Source organism: Nannobrachium achirus (genome assembly GCF_963921795.1).
Source record: "Nannobrachium achirus genome assembly, chromosome: 18".
In the NCBI taxonomy this organism is placed as follows: Eukaryota; Metazoa; Chordata; class Actinopteri; order Myctophiformes; family Myctophidae; genus Nannobrachium; species Nannobrachium achirus.
In genome coordinates, this window is record NC_137825.1 from 4,739,367 (window position 1) to 4,754,998 (window position 15,632).

Genomic DNA, 15,632 nt, shown 5'->3' on the forward strand with positions numbered 1-15,632 from the left:
GACATCAGATCTCCACTCTGACAACCCTCTGATTGACATGTCATTCTGACAACCCTCTGATTGACATGCTGTCATTCTGACAACCCTCTGATTGACAGATGTCATTCTGACAACCCTCTGATTGACAGATGTCATTCTGACAACCCTTTGATTGACATGTCATTCTGACAACCCTCTGATTGACATGCTGTCATTCTGACAGATGTGTTGAACCATCTGGTCAGGGATTCTAACCAGCAACCTTCATGCAGCTCTAGTCCACCGTCTCTCAGGTTGTTCAGGTCAACATGTCTCTGCCTAGCAACTGGTGATGCTTAACAAAACAATGGTCCTGATTGGCTGAGTGAATAAGGAAGTGAAATTGGTGTCTGGGGAGTTTCCATAAAGAAGTGGTTTCAGCGTGCGCACACACACACACACACACACACACACACACACACACACACACACACACACACACACACACACACACACACACTCGTGCCACTTCTATCACATGACCAATGCAGTGTGCTTTTAAAGACATTTGATGATTTCAGCTGTGAGAAGTAATGAGGCTTGTTATGTTAGATGAACACGATCAACAGCATTTATCCTGAACGCCTGCGTTTGTAGGCAGCTTAAAACTAAGCTACAAACAGCTAGGGAGGGACGCAGGTCGTGGCTTGTTTATGTAATCTGAATACTTCCAGGGTTGTATTATGTAATCTGAATAGTTCAGGGTTGTTTATGTAATCAGGGTTGTGGTGCATGGCACTGATGGCAGTGGAGGAAAGTAACTAAGTACATTTACTCAAGGACTGTAGGGGAGAGCGGGGTAAACTGAGACATTTGCTCCCCTCTAGGCGAACTAAAAGATATATCAGTAAAAATGTACACATTTCCCAGTAATTTGGGATGTTTCCTAACAATGGAAGATATCAGAACATATTCAAGACAAAAGGCAGAGAAAATATGATTGTTTTAAAAAAAGTGGTCTTGTGTCTCAGTTTACCCCAGGACCGGGGTAAACTGAGACAGACCAGAGAAATCAACGGGGTAAAGTGATCCACTCACTTTTTTCACTTTAAAACTACCATAAAAACACAAAAACCAGGTTAACCAGGTTAAATATGCACAATACAAAAATGTACATAGCAGACATTCTTTTAATAGGGTTTGTCCTGTCATTTCCACCCATGTGTCAAATAATGTGACACATGGGCAGAAGGAAAAAACTAAAAACCCTATAAAAAATGTATAGAAGGGTTTACCAAACTTTCCTCAGTTGATCCTTATGTAATTTTTCCTGTAGAATCTATTTCTGCAAAGTATATTGTTGTATTGTGCATAACTAATGAAATAATTGGCATATTTAGTCAAATGTAGTCAAATATGCTAATTATCTCATTACTTATGCACAATACAAAGAAATATATATCAAAAATGGATTCTACAGGGGAAAATACATAAGAATCAACTGAGACTAGTTTGGTACACCCTTTAATCAGGTTTTTACAGCTTTCTCCATGTCTATCATGTTGGGATAATGTGAGATAGTGTCTCACTTTACCCCGAAGCAATTGTCTCACTTTACCCCACAGCCACATTTTGGGAAAAGGGATATTTTTTATCAATTCAGGGTAATCTTCAGCTAGCATCTATCACATGGAATTATAAGTTGGTAGTTCATCAACATGTATGCTATAAAATGTTCTCCCTGCATCAATTTGCTTTGACACAACAGCTGATTATGTTGACAGCAAGAAAAATTACTTTTACATGCAAAAAACACATTTTTGTGAAAAAAGCATGTTTTCTACAGCACTATCAGGTCTCTCTTTTCATGACAAGTGGGAAATTCAAGGGGCTTGAAAATATAATGGTCACATGACCACAAATGTGTTCCATTGCCAAGATAAATGGAGCGTCTCAGTTTACCCGGTGTCTCAGTTTACCCCGCTCTCCCCTACTGTAATAATTGTGTATATTTCCAGTAAATATATTTAATGATTTTACTTACTCCACTACATCTCAAAGGCTCCACTATAGAGGGTATGCGCATGCAAAAGTGAATGGAAAATCGAGTGGCAAATTGAGTGGCAAAGGGAGCGGCAAAGTTAGTTTAACGTCGCTTAACATTGTTTAATGCAATCAGATAGGACTTTTCTGGTTGGATGTTTGGGCTGTCATGGCCAGAAAGTCTTTTTTTGCCACTCAGTAGTCGTTCCCGTATAACTTCCGGGTACGATGATGATGTCACGCGCATAACCTCTATTATTTTACTTATACTCACTAGATTTGTATTATTACAAAACACACTAACCACTTCAGCCCTATATATATTTCGGCCTGTGAAACATTGTGAGCTTGTAGATCGGCTACTTATTTTCTACGATATTTTACTTTTGGTACTCCAAGTATATATTGATATTTTGAACAACCAGTAGGCCATCCCCAGTTGACCTAAGTTCTCAAAGTGGGGTCCAGGGACCCCCAGGGGTCCTTAAAGGAGTAGTTCTCCCCAAAATGACTTTTTTTTCTACTGATTACTCATGCCATGGAGACTAGAGTAAAATAATATTTTTTGTTTTTTGTCACATTCCTAAGACAAAAATTTGATAACAATAAATTTACCCCCATTCGTTCCGGATGGTGACCCGTTTCATCCGGAATCAATGGGGGTAAATTTACTATTTACTAATTTTTGTCTTAGGAATGTGACAAAAACCAAAAAATATTATTGAACTCTACTCTCCATGGCATGAGTAATCAATAGAAAAAAAGTCATTTTGGGGGTGAACTACTCCTTTAAGAGAGTTCCAGGGGGTCCCCAGCTAAACGTTTGGAACCAAATGGAAAAATCTAAAAAAGGCTCAAAGTGTGTTGTCCGGGCCCTAAAGTAATCTGAAGCCTACATCTGACATAAACAGCTCAAAGTCTGCTGTACGTCCAGGGTCCCATTGGACAAGCTTCACAGGACGTGCTGTGATTGGCTAGCGGGACGCTTGATGGAATTAACTCATAAACAGCACTGCTCACTTCACATTAGGTGTGATTTTTTTTAAGTCATTCAATGCTCTTAACAAAAATAATTACGTAGATCTAATTAATTAATCTGTTATAGGTGTCTACAGTGGGTGTGTACTCCAGGTAGGAGTGGTACTGGTAGTACCAGTAGAGGTGTGTATTTCTATGTATAGGTGTCTATTAGGTGTGTACCTGGGTGTGTACTCCAGGTAGGAGTGGTACTGGTAGTACCAGTAGAGGTGTGTATTTCTATGTATAGGTGTCTATTAGGTGTGTACCTGGGTGTGTACTCCAGGTAGGAGTTGTACTGGTAGAGAGGTGTGTATTTCTATGTCTAGGTGTCTATTAGGTGTGTACCTGGGTGTGTACTCCAGGTAGGAGTGGTACTGGTAGTACCAGTGTATTTCTATGTATAGGTGTCTATTAGGTGTGTCCCTGGGTGTGTACTCCAGGTAGGAGTGGTACTGGTAGTACCAGTAGAGGTGTGTATTTCTATGTATAGGTGTCTATTAGGTGTGTACCTGGGTGTGTACTCCAGGTAGGAGTGGTACTGGTAGTACCAGTAGAGGTGTGTATTTCTATGTATAGGTGTCTATTAGGTGTGTTCCTGGGTGTGTACTCCAGGTAGGAGTGGTACTGGTAGTACCAGTAGAGGTGTGTATTTCTATGTCTAGGTGTCTATTAGGTGTGTACCTGGGTGTGTACTCCAGGTAGGAGTGGTACTGGTAGTACCAGTCTCCATCAGGCAGCAGATCAGTAGAGGTCACACCAGAGGTGATTTCTTCTTCTCCTCTCAGCCAGGTCACCAGGATCCGTTTAGGGTAGAACTCATAGCTGCTGCACCTCAGCATGTGAGTGTGTTTACCACCACCAGGGGGTGTCTCTGAGGCCAGTCTCACGAAGGGCACCACTGTAGGAACAAGAGGATTATTATTATTATTAATAGTAGTAGTAGTAGTAGTAGTAGTAGTAGTAGTAGTAGTATCATTAATAATTAGTTCTAGAAGGTCTCAAGTATTCAATACAGAGACCTTTACTAATTTACATCACCACCACCACCACCACCACCACTACCAAAAGTGCATTTCAGTACAAGAGGCTCTTTATAAAGTTCACTTAAAGGCCCACTTCACCTCTGGGACAACCATATCTTATTTTATTGTTGTTTGGGACACGATCAACACAATCCTGAGTTATTTTTTGTGTTCAATCTGTTTTTTTGAGATATTTAGTATTTCAGCGTGTGCTAGTGATGCATTTTGCATCATCAGTGATGCGTTTTGCATCATATGATGGTAGTACCAGTCTCCATGCGTTTTGCATCATATGATGCAAAACACATCCCAAACAACAATAAAATAAGATATGGTTGTCCCAGAGGTGAAGTGGGCCTTTAAATGATTTTGAAGGTTTTTTTATCCAGTAGAACAGTGATTCCCAAACCTTTTAGCTCATGACCCCAAAAATCTATTCAAGGTTTGCCAGGGACCCAAACTAGTGAAAATAGCCGATCTACAAGCTCACAACACGGCGCGAACATGAAGTTATTGAAAGAATCATTGAATTTTGTTTTTAATTCATGAAAATGTTTACTTTTGTTTTCTGAAAATGTTTTGAAATAACAATGAATTAAAAACAATGTACACAAAAGAACAAAAGGGCCCACAAAAAATGTGTCCGCGACCCACAAATGGGTCCCGACCCACTGTTTGGGAACCAATGCATTAGAAGATCAGATATCAGATATAGTAGTTTACTACCGTTAATAGCTGGCAGAGAATAAGTTTGAATAATTATTTATTATGATTTCCGTGTTATTGTTCATGAGGTGATGATGAGTGTTGAGTGCTGTTCTGAGATCAGCTCACCAGTCTTCTCCAGAGCAGCGGGGTAGGCGATCTCAGCGTGTGGTTTGCAGACTGCCGCTGCCTGTGCTCTCATCCCAGCCATGTATCCAGGTGCTTTATTGAACTGGTCTGCTGCCTTCATACCAACCTCAGTGTAGCCGACAAACTGACCCACCCTGCTGTCAAACCTGACAAGCTGTTGTTTGTTGTAATACAACGATCTGAAGTACTGTATGTCCTTCAGCTCAGTGGAGTTGAACACACACTCATCAACCATAAGGTTGAGAAATCCATCTGGAAATAGAAAAGTAGAAATATCACAAATCTGCCAACACAGACATATTGGGCCTCATTCACTCATCTTGGGTATGCACAGATTTAAACAAATAAGCCTATTTCCACATAATATTATTAATCATTATATTTGTCCGTGTTTTTTGGCGAATACCCTGAAACTTTTGTCTGCTCTGGGGCAGCAGTGTGCCATAAATCATGCGTATATCTGTTATTTGAATGCCTTATTCTTATTACAATAGTGTTAAACCTCAAATAAAATGGCATACCTTCAGGGTTTCCTGCAGCACTTTATAGGCCAGGGGGGCCCCCTGGCCTAAAATCTGTCCCCCCTGGCCAAGAGACAAGAGTCAACCTCTCCTTTTATGTTGAGGGCAAAAATAAGAATTAGTCTAAAATAAGGGAATTAATTTAGTTGTGTGAGCGCCTTCCTAGGAAGGTCCTCGATGCACGTCCCACTGGGAGGAGACCCCGTCTCCAAACTGGCTTGGGAACGCCTCTGTATACTCCCTGAGGGAGTGGAGGAAGTTGCTCGGGATAAGGAAATCTGGAGGTCTCAGTTGGAACTGTTACCCCCGCAACCCGATTCCGGATAATCGGTTGAAGATGGATGGATGGATGGATGGAATTTAGTTGTGTTTTCCGTCATCATGGGCACATTTATGTGTTTTTTATAGGGCAAAATTAAGAATTAATATTACAAATTAAGTGAATTAATTACTTGAATTAATTAATTATCAAAAAATGTCATGAGATCCCCCCTGGTCAAGACTTTTTCCTGCAGGAAACCCTGACCTTATACAAGAAAATAAGGAATACCTATGTGATATCTATTGCTTAGATGCAAATGGGCTTGACATTGTGTCATTTTTTCCAGTTGACACATTTAGAGCTGAATATAATAATCTGTGTCCATTCCCAATCCTGATGTAGAATACACTATAGGTGATTTCCCCTCAGTGATCAATATAAACAATCCATAACAAGCTACCAGGTAGCATTAAAATATACTCCTGGATTCTAGCATCATCTTTGTTTTTCCTTCTTTACCTCAGCAACATTGAGCAATTCTTAAGTCTTACACACTATAGTTTAAGGGGTCTTCAACAGGGGGTCCGGGATCCCTAGGGGGGACCACCAAATCTTTTTTTTTAAATTAACAACTTGAACCCTTGCATCCCAATTCTGAGGCGAAATTTAGCCAAAAATAGCAGATCTACAAGCTCTCAACGTTGCGAGGCGTTGAGAGCTTGTAGATATAGAGAAGATTTTAGAATTGTAGATTTTAGGCAAATACGTTTGGTTTAGAGGTAAAAAAGTACAAATTGAAAGTTTAGTAAGTAACGCTAAACATCTGAAAAAAACGAAAAAAAAAAAAAAAAAAAAAAACGAACATGAATCTAACCAATTGATGACAGTGCGGTCAAACAATGAATTATGAAGTTTATGACTATAAATCAATTAAAATCTGTACCACACATTTATACAATATGTAGAGGGGGTCCCTGCATCATGTCTCTCTCAGCTAAGGGGTCCTTGGCCAGAAAACGTTGAAGACCTCTGTTCTAAACACGTTTTCATGAATCCCATGTCAGACTTTAACAAGTATACACTAAAATCTACAAAATACGATATTTACAAAGAAATGTGTGAATGAGGCCCAACGTGGGCAAATAAAGTTTACCTGCTCCATGGAAAGAGATGAAACACAGTGAAACACAGAGCCAGAGATTAGCTGAAGTCATGATGAGTTGAGATGTTTTAGAGTTTAGTTGAAGTGTTGATGAGTTGAGATGTTTCAGAGTTTAGTTGAAGTGTTGATGAGTTGAGATGTTTCAGAGTTTAGTTGAAGTGTTGATCAGTTGAGATGTTTCAGAGTTTAGTTGAAGTGTTGATGAGTTGAGATGTTTCAGAGTTTAGTTGAAGTGTTGATCAGTTGAGATGTTTCAGAGTTTAGTTGAAGTGTTGATCAGTTGAGATGTTTCAGAGTTTAGCTGAAGTTGTATCGATGAATTCTGAGGTGGAACTGAACACTAAACGTATTTCTCCAACATCGTCGGTCTACAAGGACCAATGAAAAAACACCCTTCACTCTCATCACTTGTTACCAGGTAGACATTAAACCAAAACTACACCAGATTGTGACTAGTAAAGGAAAGAAGCCTCATAAACTATCTAAGTTTAACTCTAACCATAAGACTAGGGCTGGGGAACAATAATTAAAGGACAAGAGATCATCTTAATCAACTACCATCTATGGTAGAGGTAGATGGTAGATTCTACCCTCACCAGCCAAGACTGGAGAGATCTGCCATCACCAATGAAAAATCACTTTTCACTCTCGTCGCTTGTTACCAGGCAGACGTCAAACAAATAAGTCTACATACTAGCTTTGGATTGCTTTGACAGTATATCATTTTTAAGACGTTTTAGTCTACAGCCGTGTTTTTTTCAAATATTTTTTATAACCCATTTTTCACCCAGTGCCAATTGCTTAAGCTGTAATCCTGGGCTCTGCTCTCCCTCTGCCAACCTGGGGAGGGCCCCGAACTGAGCTTCAGTGCATGAGGAGTGAGCAGGCTGCTTCCCCAGTAGGACGTAGAGCGTGGAAGTAACCCGTTATTCCAACCATTTCCATTCCCCTCCATCAGGCACCCCGGGTGGCCAGGGGGAAGGACTATAGAGACCAGGATTACTGCATGTTTTTGTGAGGGTATCTACCCTAGGAGACACAGGGAGAACATGCAAACTCCACACCCTTTTGCCACCCCACCTAGGGTTGTGGGCGCTGATGACACGGAGGAGAGAACATGCCCCCAGCACCCACAGCATCCCTTGCAGGAATTGAACCCAGGACCTTGTCAATTTTTCACACTAGTCCACAATAAAACGAAACAGCTGTGACCACCACTCGGATCGGCATCACGGCATGCCTCGTCGCACTCATTACCTTACCTCTATATGGTAGCGCTGCGCTAAAAAGTTGAATCTCTTTCATAGATACTTCGCGCATATTGCAAAGTAGCCTAAATTAAACTTCCTACAACAAGCTGTGTGTGTGTGTGTTTGTTTGTTTGTTTGTTTGTTTGTTTGTTTGTTTGTTTGTTTGTTTGTTTGTTTGTTTGTTTGTTTGTTTGTTTGTTTGTCTGTCTCGCAGCCCCAGCCTTGAAGCCTCAAAAGTCTAGTATCTCCCTCGGCCCGGGTTCGAAGCCCGGGTGGGGAAGTCCGATTCACCTCCGTTACACATACATTCCGTAGGCTAAATCATTGCATTTCTGGGAATACAAGAAAATATTAATAATTTGATATGGAAGATGAGGTGACGGATGGTGCGGATTTATACATTGGATAAATATAATTAATGCGGTTGGATAATGGGCGGATAATTAATTTGGGCGGATGGATTCGGATGACCTCAAAAGCCTATCCGTGCATAACTAGCACCCAACATCCCCTGTTTACTTGAAAGGTGAAGTCAATTGTCGAAAAGCCGTCGTGTCTGAGACTCGGAGTGCAGAAGTGTCACCAATAGACCGTTTGTCAGCCTTCTGATTGGTCCCTGAGACTCCCTGACTGGCCAACCAGAAACAATCATTAACTTCTTGCTATCGGGGGTGGAGTTGTGCAGTGGGAGAATGTTGTGTTGTGCAAGATGCACTGTGCTTTCTCTCTCTGTAACTGTCCTCCGATTTTTTCAGAGGATTAAACTAATTAAAACGTGTATTTTTGGGGGCAAATCCCTGTTTTGCAATGTAACTACTGTACTTTGGTCTTCCCTTTTTATTAATATCAAGTAGATGTTTCTCTTTTGGTACTTTAAATAGCAATAATGAGGCTATGAAAATCTTTTCCCCCATCCACTTCCACTATAAAAGAATCTGCCATGGTGATTCTGTCCCACTGGGATTAAACAAATTAAAACATATATTTTCGGGGGAAACCCCCTGTTTTGCAATGTAACTACTGTACCTTTGTCTTCCCTTTTTATTAATATCACCTAGATGTTTTTCCTTTGGTACTTTAAATAGCAATAATGAGGCTATGAAAAATCTTTTTCCCCCATCCACTTCCACTATAAAAGAATCTGCCCTGGTAAATTTGTTCTACCTAGTAACAAGAGCAAAATGGGGCGGGATTGACATAGAGTGTCTATAGAAAAGTGGGGACACCCCGCCATTCCAACCCATTGAAGTCAATTGTCGAAATGCCAACGTGTCATCTATAGCAGTGGTTCTCAAACTTTTTGGGCTTCAGTACCCCCTTTTCCTGATTGCTGAATCCAAGTACCCCCTTTAATCCAGTGACCCATACAAGTCTGTAACTCTGACAGTGTACAAATGGAACCAAATGAACCCTAACGGGTTCATTTGGTTCCATCTGTACACTGTCAGAGTTAAAAGGATACCTTGAAATTTGGTAGTTTGAGAAACACTGCTCTAATCTACAAAATTTTGACTAGAAAATACTGACATCAAAAGTCCAGTTTTTGTGTCAATATGTTGAAAATAAAAGTAAGTAGCCTGTTTTCTATTCAGTAACAGTAAATGTTGTACTTAATTTGGTTTAAAGCTACGTATACAGAGCAGCACGTTCACATGTCAATGTTTTATCATTAACACTCAGGACGCCACCATTCACTTGCGCTTTATTTTGAAGAGCCCCGGAAGCTCCGTGCGTGTGCACGTGGGTGTACACTGACGATCCAGGAAGGAGATCTGTTTGTTTACAAACGGTCGCGAAAACTAAAATCCTAACCGGGGCCGACCATCACGGCATAGTGTCGCCGTGAAGACAAGCTGATCTCGGCCTCCTCGGCGTTATTTGCACCTTATTTCGAGATAAAGACGTTTTTGGAGCGGTGAAAGCGCTCCCAATAGACAGGTATGTCCGTGGGTATGTGGGTGGCTGGCTGGCTGGCTGGCTGGCTGGCTGGCTGGCCGTGTCCGTAGCCTGGCAATACCTTGAGTGGCCACACACAACACACTAGTTAAAGGAGGGGCGCTGTTTTGTGCAGGCCAGGCACACTCACCACTCACTCACAGGCACAGTTTACAGTTTACAGTTTAGGCATTTAGCAGACGCTTTTAATCCAAAGCGACTCACACACACACACACACACACAGGGTAGCTGCTCAGATTCACCGCTCCACTTCGAACCGAGGTTTGATTTTATGTTTCAGTATAGAATAGGAGTCAATGGATAATGGCCGCTCTCGGTTGCTTCTGGCTGCGTTGCGTCATGACGTATGCAGTTTTTTCTTTCACCAGCACCCGTAGCAAGCGTCTGAGATGCGGGTTACCATGGAAACCTTATCTCGTCTGTGAACGTGTTTGGCTACCAAGAGCAGCCAAACTGTTAAAGATAACAGTAAAATAAATGTTTCCATTTTCCATGTTCTCTCAAGTACCCCCTGTAGTACCTCCGCGTACCCCTAGGGGTACACGTACCCCCATTTGAGAAACACTGATCTATAGGGTGTAACCTCCCTATAGATGACAGGCGATGGTAAAGCCTTAATTGTTCAAAAGTCTAATTAGTCAGGTAGATGACTATGTTCCTAAACCAGGTGGTATTGACCTTGATACTGTAAATATACTCTAAAATATTATGTAGATTGGCATACCTTTGTTTTTAATTCGCTCCCCTAGTCCCTGAATTTTAGGATTTGGTTTGAATTAAAAACTTAAATGGATTATTTTTTCTTTGTTTTTCTTTGTTCTCCTCCCCCTGCAGCAGTGTTGTCTTCAGTTTCCTTCTGTTCAACCACACTCCAGTAAGTAGCACCAATGCTCTGTACACCCACAGCATAATTAATGCTCTTTAAAACTCATTAGTCAACGGGAAACAGCTTGCACCGTGCAAACAAACGCACCACCTCATTGCCAGATATGATATGACACTAATAATAATAATAACACTAATAAGGGGGGTAATAATAATAAGGGTAATAATAATAATAATAATACAGAAGACCAGGTAGAGTTGCACTTATTCACATTAGGGTAAAAATAGAATGCACCAAACAAATTCCGACCCAAAAGCAGGACAGAGGCAGGAACAGGTTCAAAGGAAGGCAACCGGGGGCAAAGGGATCAAGCAGAGGCGTGGTTAAAGGGGAAGCGTGGGTCAGAGTTCTGAGGAGGCAGTCAGTGTGGAGTCTGGTTTAAGAGGGGTGAGGGTTAGTCGTAGTCTAAAAAATTACATTTTAGTAACAGCGAAGCTATCCCGATTAAATGACTAAATGAACCAGAGAAGCATAATATTGACATTTTGGCTGATATCTGATAATATCCAAAATATTACAGTATTATATATTATATTCACATTGAGCTCTTTGCTGTTTTATTTTTAAAGCCATTAACAGTCACATAATTATTGCGCCAATACCGGTGAAATATCGGACAATATCTGTGATTTCTTTTTTGAATTATCGATATGCTAGCGATAATATCGTGTTCACTAAAATGAACACATTATTAGCAACTTGAGTATCTGTGACTTCATGAATTCATATTTCATTGATGTTTCAGTTGCATTGGTTTCCTTTGATGAGGAAGAAGGTTCCCACGGCAACCCCCAGCATTCCCAGGGTCAGCCCCACCCCACAGAACACATCTGGACCCATGCTGGGTGGAGCTGGAAGGTCATGGTCCACATCTGGAGAGAAACACACACACACACACACACACACACACACACACACACACACACACACACACACACACACACACACACACACACACACACACACACACACACACACACACAATTAATCAGCACACTAACATATGTATCTGAAAACATTGTCAGCCACATACTGTAGTAGCAAACATGCTTAACAAACACTAGCCCAGATGGACAGAGCTGCAGTTAACACAATGCTCGCCATCGCGTCACCAAAACAATACACTAGCCACTGCAGCCACTGCAGCGGTTACAGATTCGGGCTCGGCTGCTTACTTACAGCCAGCAAGTGCTTGGAGGAGGAGTCCAGTCTGATTCATCATAGGCTATGTTAATTCGTGGCAAGCCTGATTCGCGCTGTTAACACTCTGCCATTATTTTAATCTTTGATATGTTAATAGTCCTGCGTCTGAAATGGCCGATGTGAATGGTGTTTGATCGATACGCGACGCAAGCATTCATTCTCGCATGTATGCACACTATGTGCGGTACAGCTCAAACAAGCATGCACAGGCAGGTCTGAGTACTTTTAAATGTTTGTTTTTGTATTTAATTTTAAGAACAACAGTACAGTATGTACACAATCACTCTGAACTCTTCTGTGCGGACTTGCACACAGCCACACAACCCGTCCCACCAATCCCCTCCCCTTTGAAATCGCATACAATGGAGACAATGTCAGACTCAAGCGAGTCTGAAATCAGGCTATTCCAGCGTCCCATCGCCTGAAGGGATGGGAACTTCTCATTGGTTGAGACGACGTTTCAGACTGAAATGTCAAAATAAAATGACAAAAAAAGCCTTTGCACCTGGTCTTTAACACAGCCCTGGGAACAAGCTGACAGGATAAGAGCTGTATAGAGGACAGTCTTTATTTATGGACATGATTTATTTATAGACAGTGTTTTATTATATATCAGGACAGTGTTTTATTAAATATCAGTACAGTGTTCTTACCCCACATCCTGGTCTCAGGTGCAGGCAGTGACTGGTGGTTGACTGTACAGCTGTAGATGTCTCCCTGCTCTGGTGTGAACTTCACACTGGAGAACTGGTAGAAGGTTCCATCATCTTTGAGGTATGGGACGGTGGTGGTGATGTCAGAGGTCAGGTTGAGGTTGTTCCTGGTCCATGTGATGGTCACTGGTGCAGGATAGAAACCAGTCACATGACAGATGAGAACGTTGGACACTCCCACTTCAACAGGGCGTTTGGAGTAGATCATGGAGTCAGGAGCATCTGAAGACACATTAAATATAAAGACACAGAGACACATCATCCAGCTGACTGATCGGGGCCCCTCTCTATTTCATGAATCTGTTATTAGTTGTCATTACAAACACATCCATGCCTTGGTTGTCCCACACAAGCCATCACAGTCTCATAAATCATGTTTTGGGGTGAGCATTCGACAACTGCCAATGTAATGGGAAATATGGAATTCTTCACTGATGTCATACAGAATTTGTCTGTTTAAGTTTATGTTGCTATTATTACATCTGTTCTAGTTGGGTGGTTTACATTGTGTTCTGAAGGCCTGTATGTTGATTTACTCAGTTAATCAACAATTCAATGATGTCTGTTCTAACCAGGGTGTCTGTGTGACTCATAGTGTCTGTAATGTACAGTATTGAACCTTTTGTCTTCTCATCTTGGTTGAGTGTGAACAGGAACTCTTTGATCATTAATCAAGACTCTGGAACTCTGGCATGTGATCGCCTTAACTCCTCCTTTTGACATGTGACATCATTCACTCCACCTCTTTTCTGTCGAGTGTATAAAATGTATTATATTGTTCCAGAGACTCAATCATCTTGACGCTGGAGGGCAGTTTTTTTCTCATAGGGATCTCTACCAGTAAGACGCCTAAGGGTGAAAAGCGACCTCGCCGCGCCTAAGGGTGAAAAGCGACCTCGCCGCACCAACTGTTAAAGTTTAACAGTTGTTGTGTTAACATAGTATTTCTGTACCTTGTTCCACTGGTGGGTTCTTCAGACCGGTGCGAAAGGTGTTCAGGTAGTTTTTGCAGACCTCCTGATCACCCACAGCTAGTGGATAACCGTCTGGGAGGTGCATTGGATCTACAAACGCAGGCTGAGGCTCCACCCCCTTCCTCTGGTTGAAGTCAGCGTACCAGATCACTTCACCATCCAGACCAAACAGTTTTTCTTTATTTATGTTTTTATCTGAGTCTGAACAGCCTGTGACCGCAATGTCCTTGTGTACGACTGGAAGGGAAACAAAGATGACATTAAATAAACTTCTTCAAAGTGACAACAACCTGATCTGGCCATCAGATGTTAAACAGTCAAATAAACAATAAAATACAATAATATTCTGAAACAAAAATATGTTTTATATAATATTCAGAAACAATTGCCTATATTTTGATAATATTCTGAAACAAGTTTTGAAACACACGTGATATAGCCTACTATTCTGAAACAAAATAATAATAATAAAAAATAAAATAATAATACATGTATTTTTTTAACAATACATAATTATTTGTATTATTTACAGTCAGTTATTTCACTGATTGTTATGCTATGTTTAAAATCATTGTTTTATTTGATGGTCTTACTGCCCTGGCATGTGGCCTTGTGCCCACAAAGATAATGTACACCAGCAAAGGCAAAGTGACCTTAAAATGACATTGACACACTTGGTGCCAAACACAGGTTTCCCGAGTTGGCTTTTTTTTCTTTTTTTTTTTTTTGCACTCCCTACTCCCTACTTCCGGTTTGGGTAGGATCGTGATCGTGAAATGCATGTTTGACTCCCAGAACAACTCTATCTTCCAAAAATGGCAGCCATGTTTTACATTTGAAAACATATATAATAATAATAATAATAATAATATAATATATATATATATATATATATATATATATATATATATATATATATATATATATATAGCCTCTTTCTTTTGAATGCCTGAACGGATTTACAAGTGGATTGTTTTGTTTGAAAGCTGTGAATGGCGTGCACACGTGTGGTACATGATCCGTGCATTATCCGCGCATGACCCGTGCACATCGTGCACATTAAAATGTAAAATGTTGGCAATTGAAGACATTAGTCGATTTTAATCCTGGCAGTAATGCAACGCCCATGTCAATGCCTGATGCCCCTCTGTGGCATGTACCTGGGAGATATATAATAACAATACAATTATAAACGTATAATATAGTTCTATAATAACATAACTGTGATGTACAGTACTCACCTCCTGGGATGGCTTTGACATGAAGCACACAGGAGAGGATGAGGAGGGTGGCTGTAATCTTCATCATCACAGATAGAAACCCAGCTGAACTGAACTGATCAATAAACAGTGTTTACTGAACTGAAGTGATCAATAAACAGTGTTTTCTTCAACAGAACTTCTGGTGACTGAGGAAAGGAGGACGGAAGATCTGTTCTGATTCAGAAAAATCAGCCAATCAGATTACAGATACAGTGCTGTGTCATCTGTCTCCAAGTAGACAACATTCTTAATTTTTGCAGGTAAACGTAGTTAATAGAGTCAGAGGGTGTTTAAGCAGGGGTCTGCAATGATTTCCAGGCCAAGGACCCCCTTATAGCTGAGAGAGAGATGGAGCAGGGACCCCCTTATAGCTGAGAGAGATGAAGCAAGGACCCCCTTATAGCTGAGAGAGAGATGGAGCAGGGACCCCTTATAGCTGAGAAAGAGATGAAGCAGGGACCCCCTTATAGCTGAGAGAGATGGAGCAGGGACCCCCTTATAGCTGAGAGAGAGATGAAGCAGGGACCCCCATATAGCTGAGAGA

At 41.1% G+C, this 15,632-nt stretch overlaps 2 protein-coding genes across 2 annotated transcripts in view; both read right to left on the reverse strand.

Annotated features, from left to right (window-relative positions):
• The window catches only part of LOC308302696 (H-2 class II histocompatibility antigen, E-S beta chain-like), a gene marked incomplete at its 3' end in the record, with an annotated part of 71,655 nt that extends 64,504 nt beyond the window's left edge, over window positions 1-7,151 (reverse strand). Inside the window, exons 1-2 of the mRNA XM_080746987.1 lie at window positions 6,835-7,151; window positions 4,878-5,150 (exon numbers count right to left, since the gene is read on the reverse strand). Coding sequence (XP_080603113.1) covers window positions 4,878-5,150; window positions 6,835-6,895 — 334 coding nt within the window. The 5' untranslated portion in view covers window positions 6,896-7,151. The remainder of the gene's footprint in view (window positions 1-4,877; window positions 5,151-6,834) is intronic.
• Window positions 7,152-11,677: 4,526 nt separating this feature from the next.
• LOC308303266 (H-2 class II histocompatibility antigen, A-U alpha chain-like) lies at window positions 11,678-15,197 on the reverse strand (the record flags this gene model as incomplete). Its single annotated transcript, XM_080747596.1, has 4 exons — window positions 15,068-15,197; window positions 13,806-14,063; window positions 12,793-13,074; window positions 11,678-11,808 (listed from the first exon to the last, which is right to left on the reverse strand). Exons 1-4 carry the CDS (start codon window positions 15,132-15,134, stop codon window positions 11,678-11,680), a joined length of 738 nt encoding a protein of 245 aa, XP_080603722.1. The 5' UTR covers window positions 15,135-15,197.
• Between the last annotated feature and the right edge of the window lie 435 nt (window positions 15,198-15,632).